The sequence below is a fragment of the Neomonachus schauinslandi genome, chromosome 11, assembly GCF_002201575.2.
Source record: "Neomonachus schauinslandi chromosome 11, ASM220157v2, whole genome shotgun sequence".
Taxonomy (NCBI): Eukaryota; Metazoa; Chordata; class Mammalia; order Carnivora; family Phocidae; genus Neomonachus; species Neomonachus schauinslandi.
The window spans coordinates 107,684,860-107,707,273 of record NC_058413.1 but is presented as its reverse complement, the minus strand read 5'-3'; the positions used below and the strand labels follow the sequence as shown (position 1 = coordinate 107,707,273).

The 22,414-nt window shown below is 39.6% G+C and overlaps 1 protein-coding gene across 3 annotated transcripts in view; it reads left to right on the top strand.

Moving 5' to 3' along the window:
* The first annotated feature begins 12,120 nt into the window (after positions 1 to 12,120).
* GRIA4 (glutamate ionotropic receptor AMPA type subunit 4) overlaps positions 12,121 to 22,414 on the top strand; it is a 367,043-nt gene continuing 356,749 nt past the window's right edge. For all 3 annotated transcript variants that reach the window (XM_021696567.1, XM_021696568.1, XM_021696569.1), the window contains exons 1-2: positions 12,121 to 12,287; positions 13,490 to 13,648. In XM_021696567.1, the coding sequence (XP_021552242.1) occupies positions 12,200 to 12,287; positions 13,490 to 13,648 (247 nt within the window). In that variant the 5' untranslated portion in view covers positions 12,121 to 12,199. The remainder of the gene's footprint in view (positions 12,288 to 13,489; positions 13,649 to 22,414) is intronic.

Genomic DNA, 22,414 nt, shown 5'->3' with positions numbered 1-22,414 from the left:
ATAAAAATAATATTTTAGGAAAATCAAAATATTTTATCAAAATAAAATATAGTTGAGATAGTATTTCCTACTTTTTAAATTTCCATATTCATAAGTGTCTTATCAAAATGAAATATAGTTGAAATATTCCTTATTTCCTACTTTTTAATTTCTATATTTATATGGTACAGTGTACAAATATATTAATATGTTGGGATTATAATAAATACAAATAATCTCTGAATTACACTAAATATAGTGTATTTAGTGTAATTGGAGTATTGGAGTGTATTGGAGACTATATTCATTTTTATTGTACTAATAGAAGGGTGCAGAAAAATTTGGATGTCACTATCATCTCTGTGAAATGTTAAAAGTCCTTCATAAGATCAGATACCTTGTGGCTTCTTTCCCTATAATCTAGCTCACCAAGTCCTAGCTTGCTCTGTATATATAGAATAAACCACCTAAGAATAGACATCAAGTCTACCATTAGGACATACAACCACTCCTCACCACATTCTTATAACCTGTCTGATCCTCAGATTTCTCTATCCATTTGATTTGTTCTTCCTCTGTCTTACCAGCGATATCACTTATTTGATATGGATTCTACTCCAGCCAAAATATTCTGCATGCATTTATGCTTGTTCTAGAAGTGTTTGGCTTGGTTTGGTTTTGTGCATTTTATTTCCTCCAATTACAAAGCAGCCTTCACTCTTCTCCACCAATCCACAAACCTTCACATTGGGTGTGAAAGTAATCTCCTGTACTACACACATCGTTTTTATTTTCTTAGGGTGTATTTTATCCTGACTTACTTGTGGCTTTCCAAAAAGATCTCTCAAGAAGAGTTTTACATTTATATAGAAAAATCAAATATTTTACTTTTTGTGCAGTACATATCACGCATTAAATCCCTAGGAGGAACCTAGTGATCAGTTTATTTTGTGGCTGTGTCCCACTATTTCCAGACAGTAGGGGCTGTAGATGTTATCAATCTAGAATAACATTACATAGAAGTGTAACATATCTGATGTGGTATTAATGTGCAACAGATTAAAAGGTACTCATCTTTTAAAAATCGTAAAGATTTTAAAGGCCACATAAACTAGCATCACCGCCACCATAACAACAAACTTTACTTTGAATGTCCTTCTTTAGGAAACATTCAGCTAAAGCAAAGTTTTTCCCCCCTATAATTTGAAAATGGCATTTTGGGTTTATAAAAGCAACACAGATGAATTTTAGAAAAGTTTGAAAGTACATAAAAAATGTGCAAAAGAGGGTACAAATTACCCATGATCCCACATTTCCCAAATAACCACTAATAACATCTTATTTAATATACATCTGATTTTACATGCAAAATTTTATCACATGATATAACTATATATACTTTCTTACTTTCAACACCATATTTTTTGTATTCTTCTAGAATAAAATAAAGGTACAGAAATAATCAGGTTTCAACAGCATATCTGGAAATGATAGTAACTGAACACTTCCATAAATAATTTATCTATAATGCCCTCATTGGACTAAAGAGTGTGCTTGGCAAACACACATTGTACAAGAACAGTCAGAAAACCAGGCAGGTTTGTGAACAGGATCATCCTGAAAGTGAAGTCATTATGTTCCATGTTATTTTTGTTAAAAATGCTATGCAAAATATATTCAGTCACAGCCAAGGATATTTTCAAGGGAAGGCAGTTGGATGGGGTGTGACTAAGTACACACAACTCAATCTTCTTAGGTGCTAAAAAAAGGAAAAAAAAAGAAAAGAAAAGAAAACAGGAGAGAGAATGTTCAGTTTATGACTTTAACTCAACAAACTGGGATACGTATGATTAATAATGAGGAAGAGGGTAACTCTAGTATAAACCACATGAATTACTTGAAGTACCAGATGGCTATATAACTAGAGTGTTTACCTTTATTTCTCCTTCTTTAGACTTTCTCTCTCCTAACCAAGAAAGTATTTCTATTTTTTTTAAATGAAAGTAATAAATGTGACTGATCTGACTTTGCTACTACGGCATTTGTGTTAAATGACTCAGTCAGTACTAATATTTCTACAAAAATGCAAATGTACATGCTTTTTCTTTCATTAATTTTTCTTTCATTATGCTTCAGCCTAAGTCACAGCCAAGGGAAAGATAATTGGTACAAACCAAACACTTGACTTTTCGCTTAAATATAGGTGAGAAATGGAAGAGTCAAGTGAGCACAACCTTTAGGCCAGAAAGATGTTGCTTGGAATCCTGCCAAGGCTATGTGATGACTAGCTGTGCGAGATTGGGCTGGTTACCTAACTCCTCGAAGTGTTAATTTTCTCATTTCCAGAACAAAGCTGGGACTACCTAAACTGAAAGATTGTTTTAAGACCTAAAAATTACACTTCTATCAGTAGTTGCTTAGTAAAGGACAGTTACAGCCATCATTATTACATTGTCCAAAGTAAAATTAAATTTAAAAATACTGAATGTGTATTTTATAATTGTGTCCAATGTAGATGTTTACATTGGAAAACTTAATCTAACGTTCACTTTAAAAATGTGAATCATTGGACACGTAGGTGGCTCAGTCAGTTAAGTGTCTGACTCTTGATTTCAGCTCAGGTCATGATCTCAGAGTCGTGAGATGGAGCCCCGCGTTGGGCTCCCTGCTCAGCATGGAGTCAGCTTGAGATTTTCTTGCTCCTTCTCCCTCTGCCCCTCCCCTTGTTCACACATGCTCTCTCTAAATAAATAAACAAACAAATCTTTAAAAAAATAAATAAAAATCTGAATCATTTTGGAAAAGTTTGGTAATCCTAGTAACTTCTATCAATTCTCCACAAACTCTTTGTAGATGAATCAAGCCAAGCAAAATGGCCTGTGGCTTCATCATTAGAAGAAATACTGTAGTATCACAAGGTAGGGGAGAAATGTGTAGCTCAGAGCCCCATTTTGAGTCACTTGCCAATTTATTTTCCAAATATTTACTTAATATTTACATATGCCAGGCTCTTAGAGTCTGACTTTATTCAAACTTCTCAGCCTCCCTGGCTACTAATCCCTTTCATGAGTCCTACGTCCTGGCTACTCATTGCTCCTGAGGCTCACCTCTTCCCTCTGTCTGGAATGCTTCTCCATTTTTTAGCTAATGAAAGCCTGTCAGTGTTTTATAGTCAAGCTCAAATATTTACTTTCTCATGATGCTTTACTTGGTCATTCCTATCCTGGGATGGGTAGTAAAATCAAGGGATAGCACTAGGGTAGATAGAGGTAGATTGATGTTTAATGTAACAGTATTCCTACCTTAAAGGAGATCACATGAAGTTTCTACCACTAATGTAGGGTTTACAACATATTTCTTTGTACTCATTTGTTTGTGTCTGTTTTGGGGATCCTTTCATTGTGAGGAACGAATGCCATAATGGATAAAACACTCTTCCGTTCCATCCTGATGCCATGATTCGTAGTAAGTGTTCTAGAAATACATGATGAATGAATGAGTGAATGAGGAAAAGACTGCCAGGTGCTGCTTGGTGACCTCTTCCAATTACAGTGACTCCAGAGAGGAATGAGGAACATAAAACAAGGAAAGTAATCTTTTTGGTGTAATGAGGATTCTGTAGTTCTGGAAGAGAGATAATTTATCAGCATTAAAGTCACGCACAATGTCAATCCATTTCATGGAGAGACCATGTGAGGTAAATAGATGACAAAATATTAATCAAGCAACTGCTATAGGGCAAGATTAGTGTGCTGATTTCAAGCCAGGTTGACAGATAGATTAAAAGGTAAAGCAATGCACTCCATAGGCACTAGGGTATTATTCCTGTTGCTGGAAAGTGACTGTAGCAAAATACGTGAAAATAAAAAACTATCTGTTAGTTGGGGAAAAATATATACACCCTCAAAAAAACAAACAAACAAAACTAGGCCCTGCTAAGAAATGATTTAGCTAATAAATACATAAATAAATTTATTAAGTTGTTGGCATTATTCTGGATAATGCAATAGCTTCCTGTAAGACAGAATGCCATATATGTTTGTGGTGGAAGGATGACATTTTTCACAATATATTTTGCTGGAAGGTCTACACTTCAGCAGGACCAGCTTTAGGAAATGCTGGTAAGTCATAGACAGTGTCATCTATTTATAGTAATGTTTATGGAATTCAGTGTTTTCCAGGCATGCAGATAACTAGCAATAATAGGCATGGGTTTATAGTAATCACCAGTATAAAGAAATCAATTGTTTCTGGAAAACTTAAGTTCAGGTTGATATCGTAAGTAAATTTTTCTTGATCCTGGAAGCCAGGTTCCTCATGATTGGAGAGAAATTATGAGCTGGTTCCATATAATATAAAACAAACCAGTAAGGCTTCTACCTATATTTTTAAAATCATCGTCATGATGTCATGGATTCAACAATGATGTGTTGCAATATATTGCAGGTATTGTTCCTTTTGATATCTATGCAAGATATGATAGAAAGTAGATTAGAATGAACTCTGGAGTGCTGGATTTGAGTTGGAGTGATCAGTGTGAACTCATGATTCGCTTAATACATGTATGGATGGATAGAAAAGAAGCAATGACAGAAATGTATTGATACACGGGTTAGTATATTGGCTGTGTCCTATGTGAAAACTTGTGAGCAGTGACATCCCAGTAACAGTGAGCAAACCCATCGTCAAGATTTTGATTTTTTAAAGATTTTATTTTATTTATTTGAGAAAGAGAGAGTGAAAGCGCACAAGCAGGGCCCTGGAGGGGTAGAGGGAGAAGGAAAAGCAGGCTCCCCACTGATTGTGGAGCCTGACACAGGCTCGATCCTAGGGCCCTGGGATCATGACCTGAGCCGAAGGCAGATGCTTCACTGACTGAGCCACCCAGGTGCCCCAAGATTTTGATTTTTAAACATCATTCTCCAATTAAAGGAAACAGGACTTCTTGAAGAAATGTATCATGCTATGGCTGAGACAGGAAATACACAAGATGATCCTGGGCCACACTACATGACTCACTTCTAAGGAATAGAACATGGAATGGAAAAATAGTAACCTCACAGTGGAGAAACCTTGCAAACACACTTTAACCAACTGATGAAAGTTACACAAGCAGTATCAATGGGAATAGCATGGATCCCTTGAATATGAGGTGATAAGGACACTTAACCTTTATGGTATTCTTACCAATAATCCATAACCCCAATCTAATCACATGAAAAGCATCAGACAAATCCAAATTGAGGGAATTTCTACCAAAGACCTGGAAGTACTCATCAAACTCTCAAGGTCATGAAAAACAAAGAAGATGAAACGCATACAAGAGACAAAGGAGATATGACAACTAAATGCAATAAAATATCCAGAATTAGAGCCTAAAATAGGAAAATACATTAATGGAAAAACTGGTAAAATCCAAATGAAGTCTGGGCTTTAGTTAATAGTAACATGCTAGTGCCTGTTTCTTAGTTTTGATGAATGGACCAGAGTGATGCAAGATGGTAACATTAAGGGGAACTAAGGTGAGGGATATGGGGAAACTGTAGTATCTTGGAGACTCTTAGGCAGATCACAAACTACTTAGAATTTACTTGGAAAAAAACCTGAGTTGATTTCCTAATATATAAAGAGACCAATGAAGCTTCTATCTGTAGTTTTTAAATTATGATGTCATGGATTTAATAGTGATGTGTTATATTTCAGTCATTATTCTTTTTAATACCTAAGTTTTCCCATTTTCAGCCAATGTGAATATCCTCCAGTTGGTTCCTGAAAACTTTTGACTTGATCTCAGTAATTTTAATAGCTTCCTTGCTTTCTGTTATGACACTGTGTTCCAGGGGCATCTTATATAATTCCTTCCCTGGGCTTGGAATAAGTCATTTTTTCAAGGAGCATGGATGTATTTTAGTAGAAAACGGTATTAGGTACTACAAATGGTATACATGGAGGGTGCTGACTTTTAACAGATTAGTCATTATGTCTAAGACATTAATGTATAGAACTGAAAAAAATACGTATTTTATGGGAAATATAAAATAAAATAAATCACAGTGCAACTTCCAATTCAGATTGAGAACCCCAGGTTTTTTACTTATCCTCTGATTTTAAACATGTATCACATTTCTTCAGTGCCTTCCCAACACCACCAGCATAATCATTCATCTGCTTCATGCAACAGTATATATACAACATTCTCAGAATAGCAACATCAATACTAGCATCAACAATGTGATTAGTGAAAGCAGTGCAGGCTGTTCTTTGCAATTATTTTTGCCTTTAGGATATATCCCACTGGAGAGGATAAGCCAGAATTATCTGTTTTAAAATAAATTGAAATAATGCAACTCTGAGTAGATTTATTTGCTTCTTTCTCTCCATCCTGATTTTCTGTCCCTAGAGGAAATATTCCTCCTTCTAGATAAATGCTACTGTGCTGCACACTTGTCTCTACTTGGCTTTTTCTCATATAGTATATCCATGGTGATCACTCCACACGGGTACATAAAGGTACTCCTCTTTACTTGAATAACTGTACAGCACCCCATTGTATAGATACACCGTAGCTTAGTAAGCTAGCCTCCCCTCGATGGACATTTGGGCTGTTTTGTGACTTGTGGTGATAAATAGTACTGTAATAAAAAAACTTTGTGCATGCACTTTTGGTAGTTCTTGTCCAGGACATTTTTAGGTTAGGAAACTAAAAGTACGACTTCAGGGTCAAATGGTAAATTTCCCTGTTGCTACTTTGTTCACATGGTCATTTTTCACCAAACTGTTTCTCCAGGTCCCAGAGTTCTCTCCCTGACTCTGGCCTCCACACTCATGCTAGGATTTTCAATCTAAAATGCAAATCAGGTCATTTCGCCCCTTTGCTTATGGACTTTCGTGATTTCTGCAACTCGCAGACATGGAGATGAAACTGTTGAGTGAGTAAGTTTACAACCATCCCTTCCTTGCTTTGCTTTCTGGCCTCACTTCCAGCACATCCTCCAATGCAACCCATCCAGTCATAGCTTTTAGAAGTTGCCAGAAAAACATACGTCCTCTCATGTGTTACACATAATTTTTTCTCCACCTGATAATCTCTCCACATCCATAAACATTCGGTTCAACTTTTCTGTCTCTCTAAGTTCTTCCTACATTTCCCTCAAATCAGAATTAGACTTCCCATTTTTCCCCCATGGCATTTAGTGCCTCCCTCTATTGGAAACTTGATCACATTTTTTGGCAACTCTTTATTAATTAGAATTTCCTAGGATGTGCCAAAACTGTGCTGAAAGTTTACATAGACTCTATCAGAACAGAAAGGTTAAGTACATGTCCAGGGTAATGCAGCCAGGAAACGAAGGGCCTGTCATCTAAAAGTCTAAGGTCTTTTAAAAGTACACTGCACTACTTTTCTAAATATTGTGGATTCTTCCAGTTTACTGTTCTGCTTCCAGAACTCTCATTGCATCTTAAGCTCATTGACTCAGTAGATTTAATGAAGACAGCATAGTCTCTGAAATCAGGCAGACCTGAGTTTTAGCCCTAGCTCTTGGCTTTAACATTTGCTAAGAATATAACCTTGAGTAAGAATTTAACCTTTAGATGAGTTTCTTAGTATAGCTCGGATTTTCTGTAGATCAACTGATGTCTACATAGGGCTTTTGCACTATTCCTGGCACCTTAGTGAGGGTTCATAAACATGAGGAATCTTCCAGTGCGAGCAGGGATTTTGCTTTGCTCACTTTTATTTCTCCAGCACCCAGACAGTAAACACACATGGTAGGTGCTCATTATATAACTATTTGAGTGTGAATAATCTGTTGAAAAGCCCATGCCTGAGCAAACTTGCTCTTTCCAAGTTCCTTTTCCCAACTGAAGGCATTACCAACCTTCTGAAGACTGCAGCTTCTTTTTAGAGCATTCAGGTGTCGAACTTGGGGACAGCCTTGACCTGAAATATGTGCCACCCTCCCACTGCCCCCACCCCAGGCAGCCGGGGAGTGTGCCCATGTCCGCTTTGCTCTCTCTCTTGCTCCTCCGCTCTCTTTTTTATGGTCGCACTGCAGTCCAGCCCCATCTCACCTGACACTCTGAAAGGCCAGTCTTTAAACTAGCCTCAGCTCCTGCCTTTCCTGGTGCAGAGCAACAAATCACCCCCTGACTCCCACTCCCCAAAATGTGCCTTTTCTAAAAGTGTCATACCGGATGATACTATTACTTATTATACATTGGTGATGAGTTAAAAAAAAAAAAAAGTCACTGTAATTGTAAATATATATATATATTCGATATCTCAAGCACTTTATTTGATATGCCCCAACCTGACTTCTGTTCTTATCCACCTCTCCACTCCCAAGTTTGTACCCCCAAACAGCTCAGCAATGTGTGCTTTATACCCACAGACTCTTGGACACCATTTTTCTACCTACTAATCTATATCTACCTATATTTATCTCTTCTCATTGAAAAACCTCCACAAAGCCCCCTTTATTCCTTGATTCATTGACTTTCTGGGGCCATATTCTAACACCCAGTGTGAATGTTTTGAGTACAAGCTTGTATGGCTCCTTCATCTGGGGATTCCCTACAGCACTAGGGCCTTTCCCATAGCAGAACTGAGCTGACTTCACAGGGTTAGAGATTTGGGAAGTTGTGAGGAATCTTAGAAATCTTCTGGTATGATACCTTCATTTAATGTATTAGTAAATTGCAGTTCAGAAAACTGAAAATATTTACTTAAATAGCACGAAAGCAATAAAATCAAGCGCGCGTGCGTGTGTGTGTGTGTGTGTGTGTGTGTGTATCTTTGGTTTTCTCAGCTAGTAATAACCTTTTGAATTTTTCATTCTGATGTAGCAGGATCTTTTACCTCTGCCTTTACAAATGCTCCAAAGAGAGGCTCCAGTAATTGTTTCCTATAATAGGAGGTATATCACAAGTCATAATTATAAAATGGTTCAGAGGACCAGACACTCAGGATTAAAAGTGAAAGTGCCAGTCCTACCATTATTAGACACATTTTTATTTTTATTTAAAAAAAATTTTTTTTAGAGAGAGAGGGAGAAAGAGTGGGGGGGGGGGTGGGCAGGAGAGGGAGAGCGAGAATCTCAAGCAGGCTCCATGCTAAGGACCTGAGATCATGACCTGAGCTGAAATCAAGTTGGATGCTCAACTGACTGAGCCACCCAGGCGCCCCAGCCACACTTTTATTCTTGACTGTTTTGTTTTCAGCATTGTCGATTATCATTTCTATTATTTATGAATACACACAATCTGCTGCAGCCCCCACTTGCCTTCCTTGCTAACCAACTCCAAAACACTTTCCCTTTTGGTACATCTTAAAGACAGGTATGACAGGAGGAGATATCTATAGATCTATATCTACATAGAGGGATAGAGATATACAGAGAAAGATCATTTAGATTTGTAAAGTAAAATGGGGGTTTTTATTAACTGGAAAAATAGAAATTAAAAAAAAATACCCGGGTTCCTATCTTGGAAAAATATAATTATGTTATCTGTCGTCCTATTAGCCGAGGTGTCATCATGGTGGTGAGATGAACCAGAAAACTTTTCCTACATCTAAACCGAGGGTGGCATTACATCACGTGAGAGCTCAAATCTTTCAGTTTTGAGAAGAATAAAAGTTGCTTATTCTCTCTGTACATCAAGCAGAGCTTCACTCGTTGCCCAACTAGGTGATGACTTTCATGATTTGGTGGGTTTTGAAATCTTAATTTAACTTAAATTCAGCTTGAATTTTATGTGGCCCCTTTTATTATCTTATAAGAGAAATGGAATGATACTATTTCCAGCCTTGGTTTTTACACTGACAGAAAAGACGAAAAGAAAAACATTTCAAATCCCACTTGACTCGCAAGACTGAAGTCTTCGACACCAAAATGACAAATGTATGATTTGTGTAATCCAATTACTCATGATTAGGTTGTTTTTTGTCATAACACTGTGGTGCAATGTAACAGAAAAGTGGGTAAATACCAACAACCACAAAAAGATGCGACATTAAAAGCAAACCTCAGAACTTAAAAAGAAAACACTCTTAAGTTTTAGCAGGGATGACGAAATGTCCTTTACAAATTACAAATTCAGGTAATTGGTGATATGTTGTATAAGGAGGCTTGAAGGGGTAAAGATAGTGCATATTAAAAAAAAAAAAAGTCTAACCAGGTGGGGCCCTTGCAAGAATTCCACTTAATCTATGCCATTCTGCTCTTTTCCCAAATGTTACACTGGGTAAACATAGGCACTTGTTGTATTTTTTTTGTAAAATGTAATGGGAAACACTGCTTCAGTTCCCTTAATCTTTAAGGAGAATCTTTCCCTGTAATGATTGCTGAGAAGCTTAGTATGAACTCATCTGACCCTATTTTCCAGGCTTTAAAATGGTAGGATCCAACCAATAGCACCCAAAGAACTGTAAAGACTTAAAACGGTTTCTCTCACTGTTTAATGAATTAGTGGATTGAAGCTGCTGTGTAGATCAGTAGACCTCAAGCCATGCGGAGGAATCAGAAACCTGTCCTTCATGGCTACCACAGTCGCACTCTGGGGGTGCGGTACAGACTCCATCCAACACAGCCTGGTGAAATGAATTCACGGTGCCCCTGCGGAGGAAGGGACACCAGAGCCCCGAAACTTTCTAGGATAATCAGTCAACACAACCCTTGACACCACCAGCGCAGCGCTTAAGTCTTCTGGGGGTGACCTGGAGCCGGGTGAATATTCCAGAGCCCCAGCTAAGAAAAGATGTGCCTGAAAAATACCCCGTTTTCCTCTCAGACACTTGTGCCCACTGCCCCAAGCGCTGTCCTTGCCATCCCCCTCCGTCAGCCCCTGAACTGTGTCGGTCATTCTCCGGAAGTGGGCCACAGCACAGAGGCAAAGTGTCTTCCAGAATGGGCTGCTGGAAAGAAAGGAGGCTTCAATCACTCTTCCTGCTTTGCACTCCCCGCAGTTCTTCCTCCCTAGTCCTGCCTCAAGCCTTTCAAACAACGGACTGGAGCCTCCCCTGAGTTCTCATTTCTCAAGCTCTTCTCCATCCCGCTCATTACCCTAAATTTTGCATTTAAATGAACTTTTCGGTCCTCCCTCTCTTTCCTAGGATGTTACCTCTGCCCTGGGTTTCTTCCCAAGCCTTTCCTCCTCCAATTCTTTCCTCCTTGATCCCAGTCTCTTAAACCTCCTCGGGCTGCCCTTTTGCCTTCTTGTCTCCTCCTCTCCCTCCCTGGGCCCCTTCACCTCATCCATTCCTGTCTCAGGCTCTCCAGATTCCCGGGCTGTTTGCTGGTGAGAAATCTTTGCTGCAGCGAGGACCGGAGTCCCCCGCGCGCAGCCCAGTGGCAGAAGAGGGCGAGGCTGGGAGAAGGGCGAGGGCTGTCGGGGAGGGAGGCAGCCGGTCCTCCCCGCGAGCCTGCAAGAATGCGGCAGGGGGCCCGGGGCCTGGGGAGCCGCTAACTCCCCGAGCCCCTGATCCGGGCTTGCACACCCCGCTCGCGGGGCCAATTTCCTGCCAAGTGCAGCGGAGAAGCGGAGGCGCCAGGAGAAGCGGAGAGAGGGGCGCAGGGGGTGCCCATCCCCGGAGTAGGTCCCTCCGCGAGCCGGGGGAGAAGAGAGGAGGGAGTGGGCGAGTGGTGAGCAGGGAAAGCCCGGCTCCAGCCTGGCGGCGGAGCGTGGGGAGAGCGGGGCGCGCGGGGCGCGCCGGCGGGGAGCAGCGGGCCGAGCGGGGGGCGAGGGGCGCGCGGAGGCAGCGCTGCGCTCGGGGAGGGGCGCGCGGGTGCGGGCGTGCGGGCCCGGCGCGCGTGCGGCGGCCGCGGCGCAGTGTCGGGGTGTGCGCGAAGGCGAGCGGCGGGCCGGGCGCGAGGGAGGCGAGGACAGGGCGCATGTCTCGTCCCCGCGAGCAGCCACTAGACGCGCCACCACCATCTTCTGCATGTGCAACATTTGCAGCCGGACAGGAAACCGCTCCCGGGGCTATGGAGACTGCGGGAAAAATCTGGCAGCTCGCGATGGATTGCTGAAGGGGGGCGGTCATAATCACCAAACATCCACACCTCTCTCCTTTCCTTTTTTCTTTCTTTCTTTCTTTCTTTCTTTTTTTTTTTTTTGTTGTTGTTTTTAATTTTAGCGCCATCGTCGTCAATGCCTCTCTGAACAGCCTTTAGGAAGAGTGAGAGAGAGAGAGCGCGCGCCAGGGAGAGGAGAAAAGAAGATGAGGATTATTTGCAGACAGATTGTCTTGTTGTTTTCTGGATTCTGGGGACTCGCCATGGGAGCCTTTCCGAGCAGCGTGCAGATAGGTAAGCTCTGCCCGGTGGGGTGTGCATGTGGGTGCTGTGGCAGGTATCCGAAAGTGAGTTAAATGAGTTGCGGGTGAGCAATTCGGGGAGACCTTCGGCGGCTCCCTTCCCCTCTGCCTCTCCCTTCCCCTCGCCCCTGTGCAGAAGACTGCCTCTTCGGGGCTGGTTCAGTTGCAATGTGCACACCCTGCCCGCCCGTTCCTCCTCGTCCGTGCTCCCACTGCTACCTTTGGTTCAAGTTGCTTAAGTGGGGTTGGAATAAGTTGGGGAAAAAAAAAAAAAAAAAACCTCCGTGGGGTCTGATTACATTGAATGTGCTATTTCTTCTCATTCCTCTCTCCAGAGCGTGAAGGGATGTCGAGTTTGTTGGGGTTTTTAAAAATTATTATTCTGTATTTTAAACACATTTCTTCCCATGCTGGACTTCTCAGCTTTCTGGCCATTCCAGAAAGACACTGGGCAAAAAGCGTTTCCACCCGCACCCCCTTGTCTTTCTCGCTGCCCGTTAACCGATTCCAAAGTTAGGTCGCTTTCCCGGAAACCTTCTCTCCTTTTATTTTGTTTTCCTCTTGAGTCTTTTGCCCATATTCCTCCCGCTGGACTCCACTGCCAGCGACCCTACCCATCCGTGGCTTTCCTTGCTGTTCTCTCCTGTCTTTTTATGGGACGCAGCTATTGAATTTCTTCCAGCTAAGCCCAGCCTCAACACTGCATCATTTCTCGTGGACTGTGCACAAAACGGGGCTAATTAGGCTGAGTCCACAAGCTGCAGGAAAACAAAGTTCAAGTCTCCTTTCTGATTCCCCTCGGCCCTTAGTGTCACCACGTCCCTTTATTTCTGCATTTTAATGCAGACCCTCTCTTCTGTTCATCTGCATGCCTCTTAGAAATGCCCCGAGCTTGGCTGATGTAGCAGTGTGCTGGGAATCATGGGGAGGGCAAGAGAGAGGAAGGAAAACACGCTCAATGGTCTCAGAGGTCATTGTGATCATGACAAATTGGGACAGGAAAGCACTGAGCTGTCCTAAAGACTGAAATACTAAGCATGCACCTTAGGGACAAAGGGCAGTCTCAAGAGGTGGCAGGGAGGGCTTCTTAATTGTGTGTGTTGCTGAATGGCAGTGGATTTGACAGTGCTTGAGGGTGGGTATTGCATTTCCAAGAGGAAACACCGAATGTGCTTTTCCTGCTGTTTTTAATAGGTGGTCTCTTCATCCGAAACACAGATCAGGAGTACACGGCTTTTCGATTAGCAATTTTTCTTCATAACACAAGCCCCAATGCGTCGGAAGCTCCTTTTAATTTGGTACCTCATGTGGACAACATTGAGACAGCCAACAGTTTTGCTGTGACAAATGCTTGTAAGTAAAACCTAAGTTGTGGATAAATTAGAAGAGAATTAAATTAAAGCAATAGAGTCCCCTTTCTCTCCTTTATTATATTATTTTAAGAGTGGTTTTTGAAAGAAATGCAAGATTCCCACAGTTGACTGGTTCCAGAGCAAGTCAGAGTTTAAAAAAAAATAAAATAAGGGAATATTCAGCTGGTCTTTCTTTCTCCCTTCTCTCCTTCCTTCCTTCCTTCCTCCCTCCCTCCCTCCCTCCCTCCCTCCCTCCCTCCTTTCTTTCTTTCTTTCTTTCTTTCTTTCTTTCTTTCTTTCTTTCTTTTCTTTCTTTTCTTTCTTTTCTTTTCTTTCTATTTATTTATTTTCATTTCTTGTCCGGATAATTCAAGTTGATTTCTCCTGCAACATTTCGGTGGTATTCCTGTTACCTGAATGTCAAGTTAGTGGAAATTATACTCCGTCTAGTTTTTTATTCTGTTCTTTTGTGTCTTCATATTTGCTTTTCACTTGAGGAAGGCTAATGCCTTGCTTTTAAGGAAGAGACATGCTCTCCTGCACTGGGGAAGGTGAAGGAAGCCTTGCTGAGAGTGAGGCAGAGGGGAGCGCTGGTGTGGAGGATGTGTGTTCTAGTCGGTTGGTTGGCGCTGCAGATGATCTGGTGATGTCACTTGGGGCTGCCCTGCTCTTGTATTCTGGGTTGTAAGTGTCTCTTACCGTCACGTAATGCATGTATCCTGTGGACGGAATTCCATGAATCCTTACCTTGGTGCCGAATCATGTTAGTCCTCAATCCGCCTGAATTCACAAACCAACCTGGCTTGCTCTGTCATCCCGCACACTGACACTAAACAGGTGACCTCCCCTAATGCTGTAATGGGATGGTTGCACCGTACTCCCTCACCGAGATACCGTATAACTTAATTTAAAAATATCATCAATGACAGATTAATCTGAAACTCTCTAAAATGTAACTAATCAGTAGAGTGTTCACATAGCACTTTCACTCTTGAAATACGTGTTTCAAGTATCCCCTCAGCTTTACGTGCTCATTTACTACTATTCAAAATCTTTGTTAAGATAATGGCCCTAGATTATGTAAGAGACATAGGAACAGTTTCTATATACAATTTTGCATAACAGTAATAACATGTTTAATTTGAATTGTATTTTAAAAGTCCTGTCAGTACAAGAAAGTACATTGAACAAGTAAGTGATATTGAAAACAAAGAGTTTTTAAATATTTGGAGGATATCTGCATCATTGACTTAATTATTTTAATTCATATTTATTTGCCATTAACTCATCTAACAGATACCATGATCGCTTTTCCTAAATTGTTGGCATCCAAGTACTACTTTGTTTGAGATCTTGGTTTCCTGAGGAGGTCCAAGCATTTGACATTTTGTAAACTGCCACAGTTGTATTACTTTGCAAGAATTCTGTAGTTGCTATGAGTACTATTTAATTAGGAAAAATCATGTGTTGTATTTAGTGATAAAATCTACATTATAGCAGAAGGGAGTGACTTTTAAGCAGAAACATACATGAATTAGAGCTATCTTCGTGGATAGTTATTTTTGCAGATTTTATCAACTGTTAGTTTTGTGTTTAAAGTTTTGAAAGGGATGTCAACATTGCAAGTAGTTCTAGATATAAAGTATTCTGCTTAGTACCTGAATATGTTTATTTTTTAAATAATGTTTTCATGTCTCTCCTGAGATTCTATCAGCAAAACATTACTAAGTTTAAAAATAACTCATGATCCAAATATATGTGATTGTACTTTGTCAACAGTAAACTATTTAAATATTAATCTTTATTACTAAATTTTGACTTTCTTAAAAGTGGAAGATATATTAGTTTTATGTTGTCTTACTTTTACAAATTAAGTTCTTAAGTATTCTAAAGTTTATATTGTGACTTCCAGCTACAGAAACTATAAAGCGCTGATCTTTTCTTCCTCCATATCATTTGTTAATCTCCTTTAGGATAATGTTAATGAGCATTATTTTATTTATGTGATGAAAATATTATATAAAGTGTTAGTGGTAAAGTACCTGTACACATGAGAAATTGACAAGAAGCACACAGAATGAAAAAGTAGAAGGTATAAAATATAGGTATGTTATTAACATGTTAGGATTGAGAAAGTTGAAACTAGGTAAACTTTGAGACTACTGATTTTGAACCCAAGTGTAATACAGTGTTCACAATATCATATTTTTCCATAACCACAAGTAATTGATTTTGTGTATATTTATAAAATATTTTTTATAAAGACATAAATTGTAAATGAGGAAGAAACATTTTCTTCACTTGAAGAAAAGGCCTTTTTTTTTTTTTGACAAATGAGTGTGCCAAATGTCCTCAAGGCAAATCTAAACAGAATTTGGGGAAAAAATCAATTGGGTCAGGGGATTGGTTTTGTTGGGTCAGGGGATTGGTGTTTGTTGAGTAGACTGACTGGGAGCGTATACATGTGTGATTTTCCAGTACAATTAAAGGTGAAATGTAAGTACTAAGTATGAGGCAAACTCATCTATCAAGCTCTCTGCCTTTGGGTACAAAAGGATAAAAATAGTATTCTGGAAAATTAACATGGAACTTATTCCTCAGAGTGATACAGACTGGATTTTTAAATTTTTCATATTAGATTAAGTATAAAGATATAATCTATGACTGGCTAGGTTTATTTTAATTATGATTTACCTGCAGTGCGTCCTGGTCAAACTGCAGGATCCAGTCTGTCTGTGAGTACGGGCCATTAAACAGACCATGTACATTCACAAGACAGAAAAGCAGATTAAAGAATGAAGAGTATTGGTCATCTGTTGGACAGATATAACTTCCTGCTGCTTATTCTGCCTCAGAATTAATTTAGCACTCTAAGAATACTTTGGACAATCTAAACATTCTGTGTATACAGTTTGCAGACTATGTAAGTCTAGACCTGATTAACTCGAATTTACCACTTTTGGTATAAATCCCAACTTCCTAAGGGAGGAAAAATAATTTCGGCTTACGTTTTTTTTATCTTTAATAATACTCATGTAATATTAATACTGCTTTCCTTTTAAACTGTTCACATTATTGGAAAGTCACACTTGGCTCAATATAAAACTGAAATTATAAGAAATACAGATAATACAAAATTATGATCTATTTCAATAAAAAATAGATGTAATAAATAGCCCAAGTATTCAAATTTCAAAATGTAATTAAAAGTATACCTTCCTTTGTTGTGGTTCATCCAAAGTATGGGGTATAGCAAAATGGATATTTTATAAATAAATGCAGTATGGCAGTGCTCATTAATAAAATGCCATACAATTGACCCAAATTAGCTATCCTTACAAACACACATGCTATTTAAATTGTATTTGTCCTTTGCAAAACATTTGAGACAATCTGAAATCATGCTATTTTCTTATTTTCAGTAGTTAATGAATGGAGATATTTTGTTTTGGAGATGCTGTATGTTAAATTTGACCATGAGTAATAACCAAAATACTAAAGTAGTCTATCACCAAATATTTTCAAAGATACAAATATTTGTGCCATTACAATCATTAGTTTAGTCCATTTGCATTAGAAATCCTTCCTTCGGTAAGACCATACCTTTGCAATGTAATCCACAAGTATTCAGTTTCTGAGATGACTCTTGAATTTCAGATGGGCAATAGGAAATGCATAACAAAACAGACCAAGTACTGAATTATAACTTTGGTGAAGTAATAAAAGAATCTTATGACATATTTTCAACTTTTTTAACTTGGATCGGAAGGACCATTCGGTTAATACTTCTTTTTTTTTTTAATGATATGTTAATTTAACTCTTTTTTCTGTCTAAAGTCTATCCATTTAGTGGTTTAAAAAATGGTGGATTGGAAAGTTGTAATAATCCCAAGTAGAACAGGTATTATACCCTCATCATGGTGAAAAAGTTGTTCTTTTTAGAGTTAAATAATAGTTCTGTTTGTGGCCAGTTTCTTTGACAACTCTAAATATCCAGGATGAGTGCTACTTGTAAAAGTAGGTTGATCTATAAAATATACATGTTTAGTTAATCTAAATATATTGAAAATGGGGCACTATATCCTGTAAGCTCTTATAAGCATTTCCACTTATACAGTAGGTACTTAATAAAAATTCATTGAATTTAAGGGTGTTAAGTGATACTGTCTCTTCACTCTAAGTCAACAGTGTTTAAATAATTGTACAATTTTCCATTTTGGGGGCATGAAGCCCTGAAAAGACATTCTAAGAGTTTGCATTGGGCTGATACAATAATCTTAAACATGTTAAAAATAAATTTCTGATAGTTTGACCTGCAGAGTTGTTAGTAGAAGAATGTAAGAATTAAATACTCTTTGACTTTGGATTATTTTTTACGGAAATGAATGATGTAACCCTACGTGACTGTCATTAGGTTTCTTTATTTTGAATTGATAGCAAAATTCTGTGTTGATTTGAAATAATTCTTTAATGATCTTTCTCTTTTCCCCTTAATTTTCTATCATGAGATTATTGACAAAGATGATTCATATTCCTATAGTTTGTCCCTTTCTTAAGGGATAGGATGGTGCATAATTTGCATTGCTGTATTTTAAAATTTTCACAGGATTAAGCTTTCATAAAACTATTAAAAGAATTCCTTAAACTTTTTTTTTTTCAACCAGATTATGCCAAGTGTTGTTTATTTCCCAAAGAGGAAAAGTTTTACTTTGTGGCATTAGGAAATACTTTAGAGATCTTATTTACAGAATTTTATTATTGTTCGGGAATTTAAAATGAAGACTAAATATAACACACCTTACGTTTTATGATGATACATACTTTTTAAACTGCTTTCATATACATGATTTTATTTGACCTCAAACTAGTCTGAGAAGGAGACACTCTGAGAAGACAATCATTATTTTGGTAGTTAAGCCAGCTTTAGCTCAAAGGAGTCACTTGACTTGCCAGAGACCAGGTAGCTAATAAGCTGCAAGCCAGGGTTTGAACTCTGGTCTTCTAACTACTATTCTGAGTTCTTTTATGAGGAGTCCATTGGGTGTGAAAAATACATCTATATTGAGATTACTTAAGAAGGAAAAAAAGAATTGCCATTTATCTTTTTTTCTAATTTACTTGCAGTGTTTTGAAGAAAATAGGGCAAGACATTTCTGGGCAACTTATTCATTAATCATATGACAGTGAGTGATATAGCAAAGTCTGAAGTCATATTATGTAATGAATTTTTCCATCCATTCACTAGATTAGATAATGAGTGTAACCATTTATTCATTAAACCTGTTTATCAAGGGCAACTGCATTTAAGACCCTGTGCTAGAAACAAGGGTATGAGAACCTGTAGGGATGGTTGCTGCCCTCTCAAGGAGCTGATAGCCCAGTGGGGAAGACAGATGAGTTGGTCAGAACAGTGGCAGCAAGGCGAAGCACCCAGACAGAGAAACAGAGTGTGGGACAGAGATGAACGCAGGAATAGGACCAGGCACGGCCTGGCATCCCAGGTGGGTGTTAGCAGATGTGGGTGTTAAGGCTCTAGATGAGTCATTTGAAAAAGAGGAAGGAAGGGAGCATGCCTGGCCTGGGGAGCCGCACATGACGTGGCCCTAAGCTGTGGGGGAGCCAGGTGTATTTGAGCCCTTGAAGAGAGTTTGGTCTGGCTGTAGTACTGGGTGCAAGGGGAGGGAGAGGTGTGCCGGGAGGGAAGGTCTGCGGATCCACAGAAGATCTGTTGCTGCTGGAAGGAGACTCTGCTGAATAAAAAGGGGGCCCATCAGTGACTTAAAACACACGAGTGACATAATCAGATTTATATTTTACGAAGAATAGGCTGGTTGCAGAAAGGAGAATGAATTGGAAGGGGACAACATGGAAGAAAAAGGCAAGTCAGTGGAGTCTTGAAGTCATACAGTTTAGGATGATACATGCTTGAAGAAAAGTAGACACCCTGGTGAGAGAGAAATGCACGTGGAATACAGAACAGTTGACAGAACTCAGTGATGGGTTGGGGATGCCTGGGTGGCTCAGTGGGTTAAGCGTCTGCCTTCGGCTCAGGTCATGATCCCAGGGTTCTGGGATCGAGTCCCACATCGGGCTCCCTGCTCAGTGGGGAGTCTGCTTCTCCCTCTCCCTCTGCTGCTCCCCCTGCTTGTTCATTCTCTCTCTCTCTCTCTCTCTCTCTCTGACAAATAAATGAAATCTTAAAAAAAAAAAAAGAACTTAGTGACGGGTTGGATGTCTTTGTGGGTGAGGAGAAAGGAAGTGTGGTAAGAATTCAAGATGAGTTCTCTGATTTCTGGCCTGGGCAAATGACTTGGTACTGTTTCCATTGACTGGACAGGACCCCCAGGAGGGGAAGCAGCTCTGAATGCGGGAGGTGAGGTTATTGGAAGTACAGATTTTGAGGGTTGAAGAGACGCCCAAGTGGAGCTCTGCTGTACACAGTGGGGCAGGTGTATTTGCAGGCATTTGGTGGTGCCTGAAGCCATGGAGTTGGTGAGACCACCCAAGAGAGCAAAAACAGTGAGGAAATGCTGAGGACAAAATCCTATGAAATACCTTTACTTGGAGGGGCAGGCAGAGATAGGACAAGGGGTCAGGAAGTTCAGAGGAAAACTGAGACAAGAGAATTTCACAGGAGTCAAGAGGTGAGAAGCATTTCAAGTAAATAGTGAAAAACCTTGTCAAAGCCTGCAGAATTTAAATAATTGAATTGCAAGGATAATTGATCTTTAACATCAGGCTTTTCTTCTCTTCAGTGTGTTCTTTTGCATTTTGACCAGATTTTTAAAAAAGCAGCCTTTATTAACCTCATGTAGATTCTATTAATAATACTCTTTTGTATATAGTGGCCTAGAATATTCTTATGTTTTACTTAGAGGTGGGGAGAGAGTCTTCTCTGGACTTTTGAACCAGATGCGCTTGAATTTGCAATCTGATAGTGGGTAAGTTACTTACTTCTGAGCCTCCGTTTCCAAATCTGATAATGTAGGGAAATAACATGTGCCGCACGTGAATTTTATGAATATTAGAAAAGTGTTTGGGAAATATACAGAATGCAATTAGAACGCAATTAAATTTAGTTGTGTTAACATTTTCTGTGTCATATGGAACGTTTATTTTTGAGCTGATCTTAACTTTGGAAGAGATATATTTTCTGTTTATATTTTGAGAAAGCAATTTATATGTCAAACACCTATATTTTGTAGATACTTCATAGGAATATTTTTGACCTCTCATTGAATTGCCAGCTTTAATTCATATACACAAATCTAAATTCCTATTTTTCAAAGGTATTTCCAAGTCCTAAGAGAGGATAACTTTATCTGGGATCTGTGGATGATTCAGAGAGAGGATTCATTCATGGATGGATTAAAGAGGTTGATAAATTCTCTTAATTAAATGCAAAATTGTCTGTTCTTAAACTGTGTGTGTGCATGTGTGTGTGGTGTGTGTGTGTGTGTGTGTGTTTACAAAGAGACAGTCTAAACTTTTGGACAACTTCACAGTGAATCCCAGTCACAAAAAAAGGCCCAGGACCACAGCCTTAAAAGAGCCATACATAAATTCAAAATAAACAAACAGTACTTCATTCCTTACTTTCATCATTTTAGAAGCCAGTTGGATTTTATCCTTGAAACTAACCAGAAATCTTTCCATAAAATCCATCTCCATTAGCTTCTCTCTTGACATAGAAAATAATCAGTGTGTCCTGGCTGGAAAAATGCTTGGCTTGGTCCTCTGCCTCTCAAACTGCCCTCCTATTATTTTTATTCCTTCTCTTACTATCCGAGGTTCCATGCATTCCACATCAGCTCCTTCTATTTTTATCATGATTTATCTTTTCCCTCACTCTCACCACTCCTGGAACACTGTGTTCTTGAAGGTTATCAGTGACTTACAAATTTGCAAGTCCAATTGTTTTTCCTCCGTCTTCATTGTCTCTTAATAGTTGGCTTTGCTGACGACTCCTGGTCCTTGATGCTCATTCCTCCTCTGGCGACGGTATTGACTCCAGGAGGGGGCTGACTGTGTGCCAGTGGTCTCCTAGGAGTTACCTCAAGTCTCACGCAACTCTAAGCAGCAGGTGCTATTGTGATTGTTATCCTCACTGTGTATGTGGAGAGACAGAAGATTTGTCTAACCACACCGTATCCGGGCCATCAGATATTAAAGCCCGTTTTACCTACCACCCACGCTGTGGCAGCTCGCAAGCACCGTGTCCGCGGAGTCCCTCGCTCAGTGTGAGAGCAGTTAGGCAGCTCTTCATTTAAACAGAGATGTTTTTCTCAAAGCTACCTCTTTACTGTGACAACCGTGATTCACCCCCGCGGATACGTATCGCGGTTCCCACTGGACGTCCTGGATTCTTCTGTGCAGTTTGCAGGGCAGCACAAAACGAGAGTTCTCATTCTAATTGATGATACCCCCATTTACTTTCTACTGCCGAAGCCGCCTCGTGAATACCACCGGGTGTAAATGACTCTTTTAAGTGTTAGGCAGACACTGTCATTTACTTCATCAGTTGGCCAACCAACGTTAATTTTATTTCTTTTTATAGGAGTAGTATTTGATTTCAGAATAACCTGTTCAAAACATATTTTCCCAAGTGCTTCACTATAAGATAGGCGTAGCTCTGAGGCATTTTCTTTCAGGTTTCCTCTGACATGTGTTTGGGTTCCAAAGAAGCACAGTGTTGACTGTATTCTTAAAGAACATCACCTGAGTCAAAATTGCTCCGTCGTCATAGCACCATCACTTGTCCCTGACT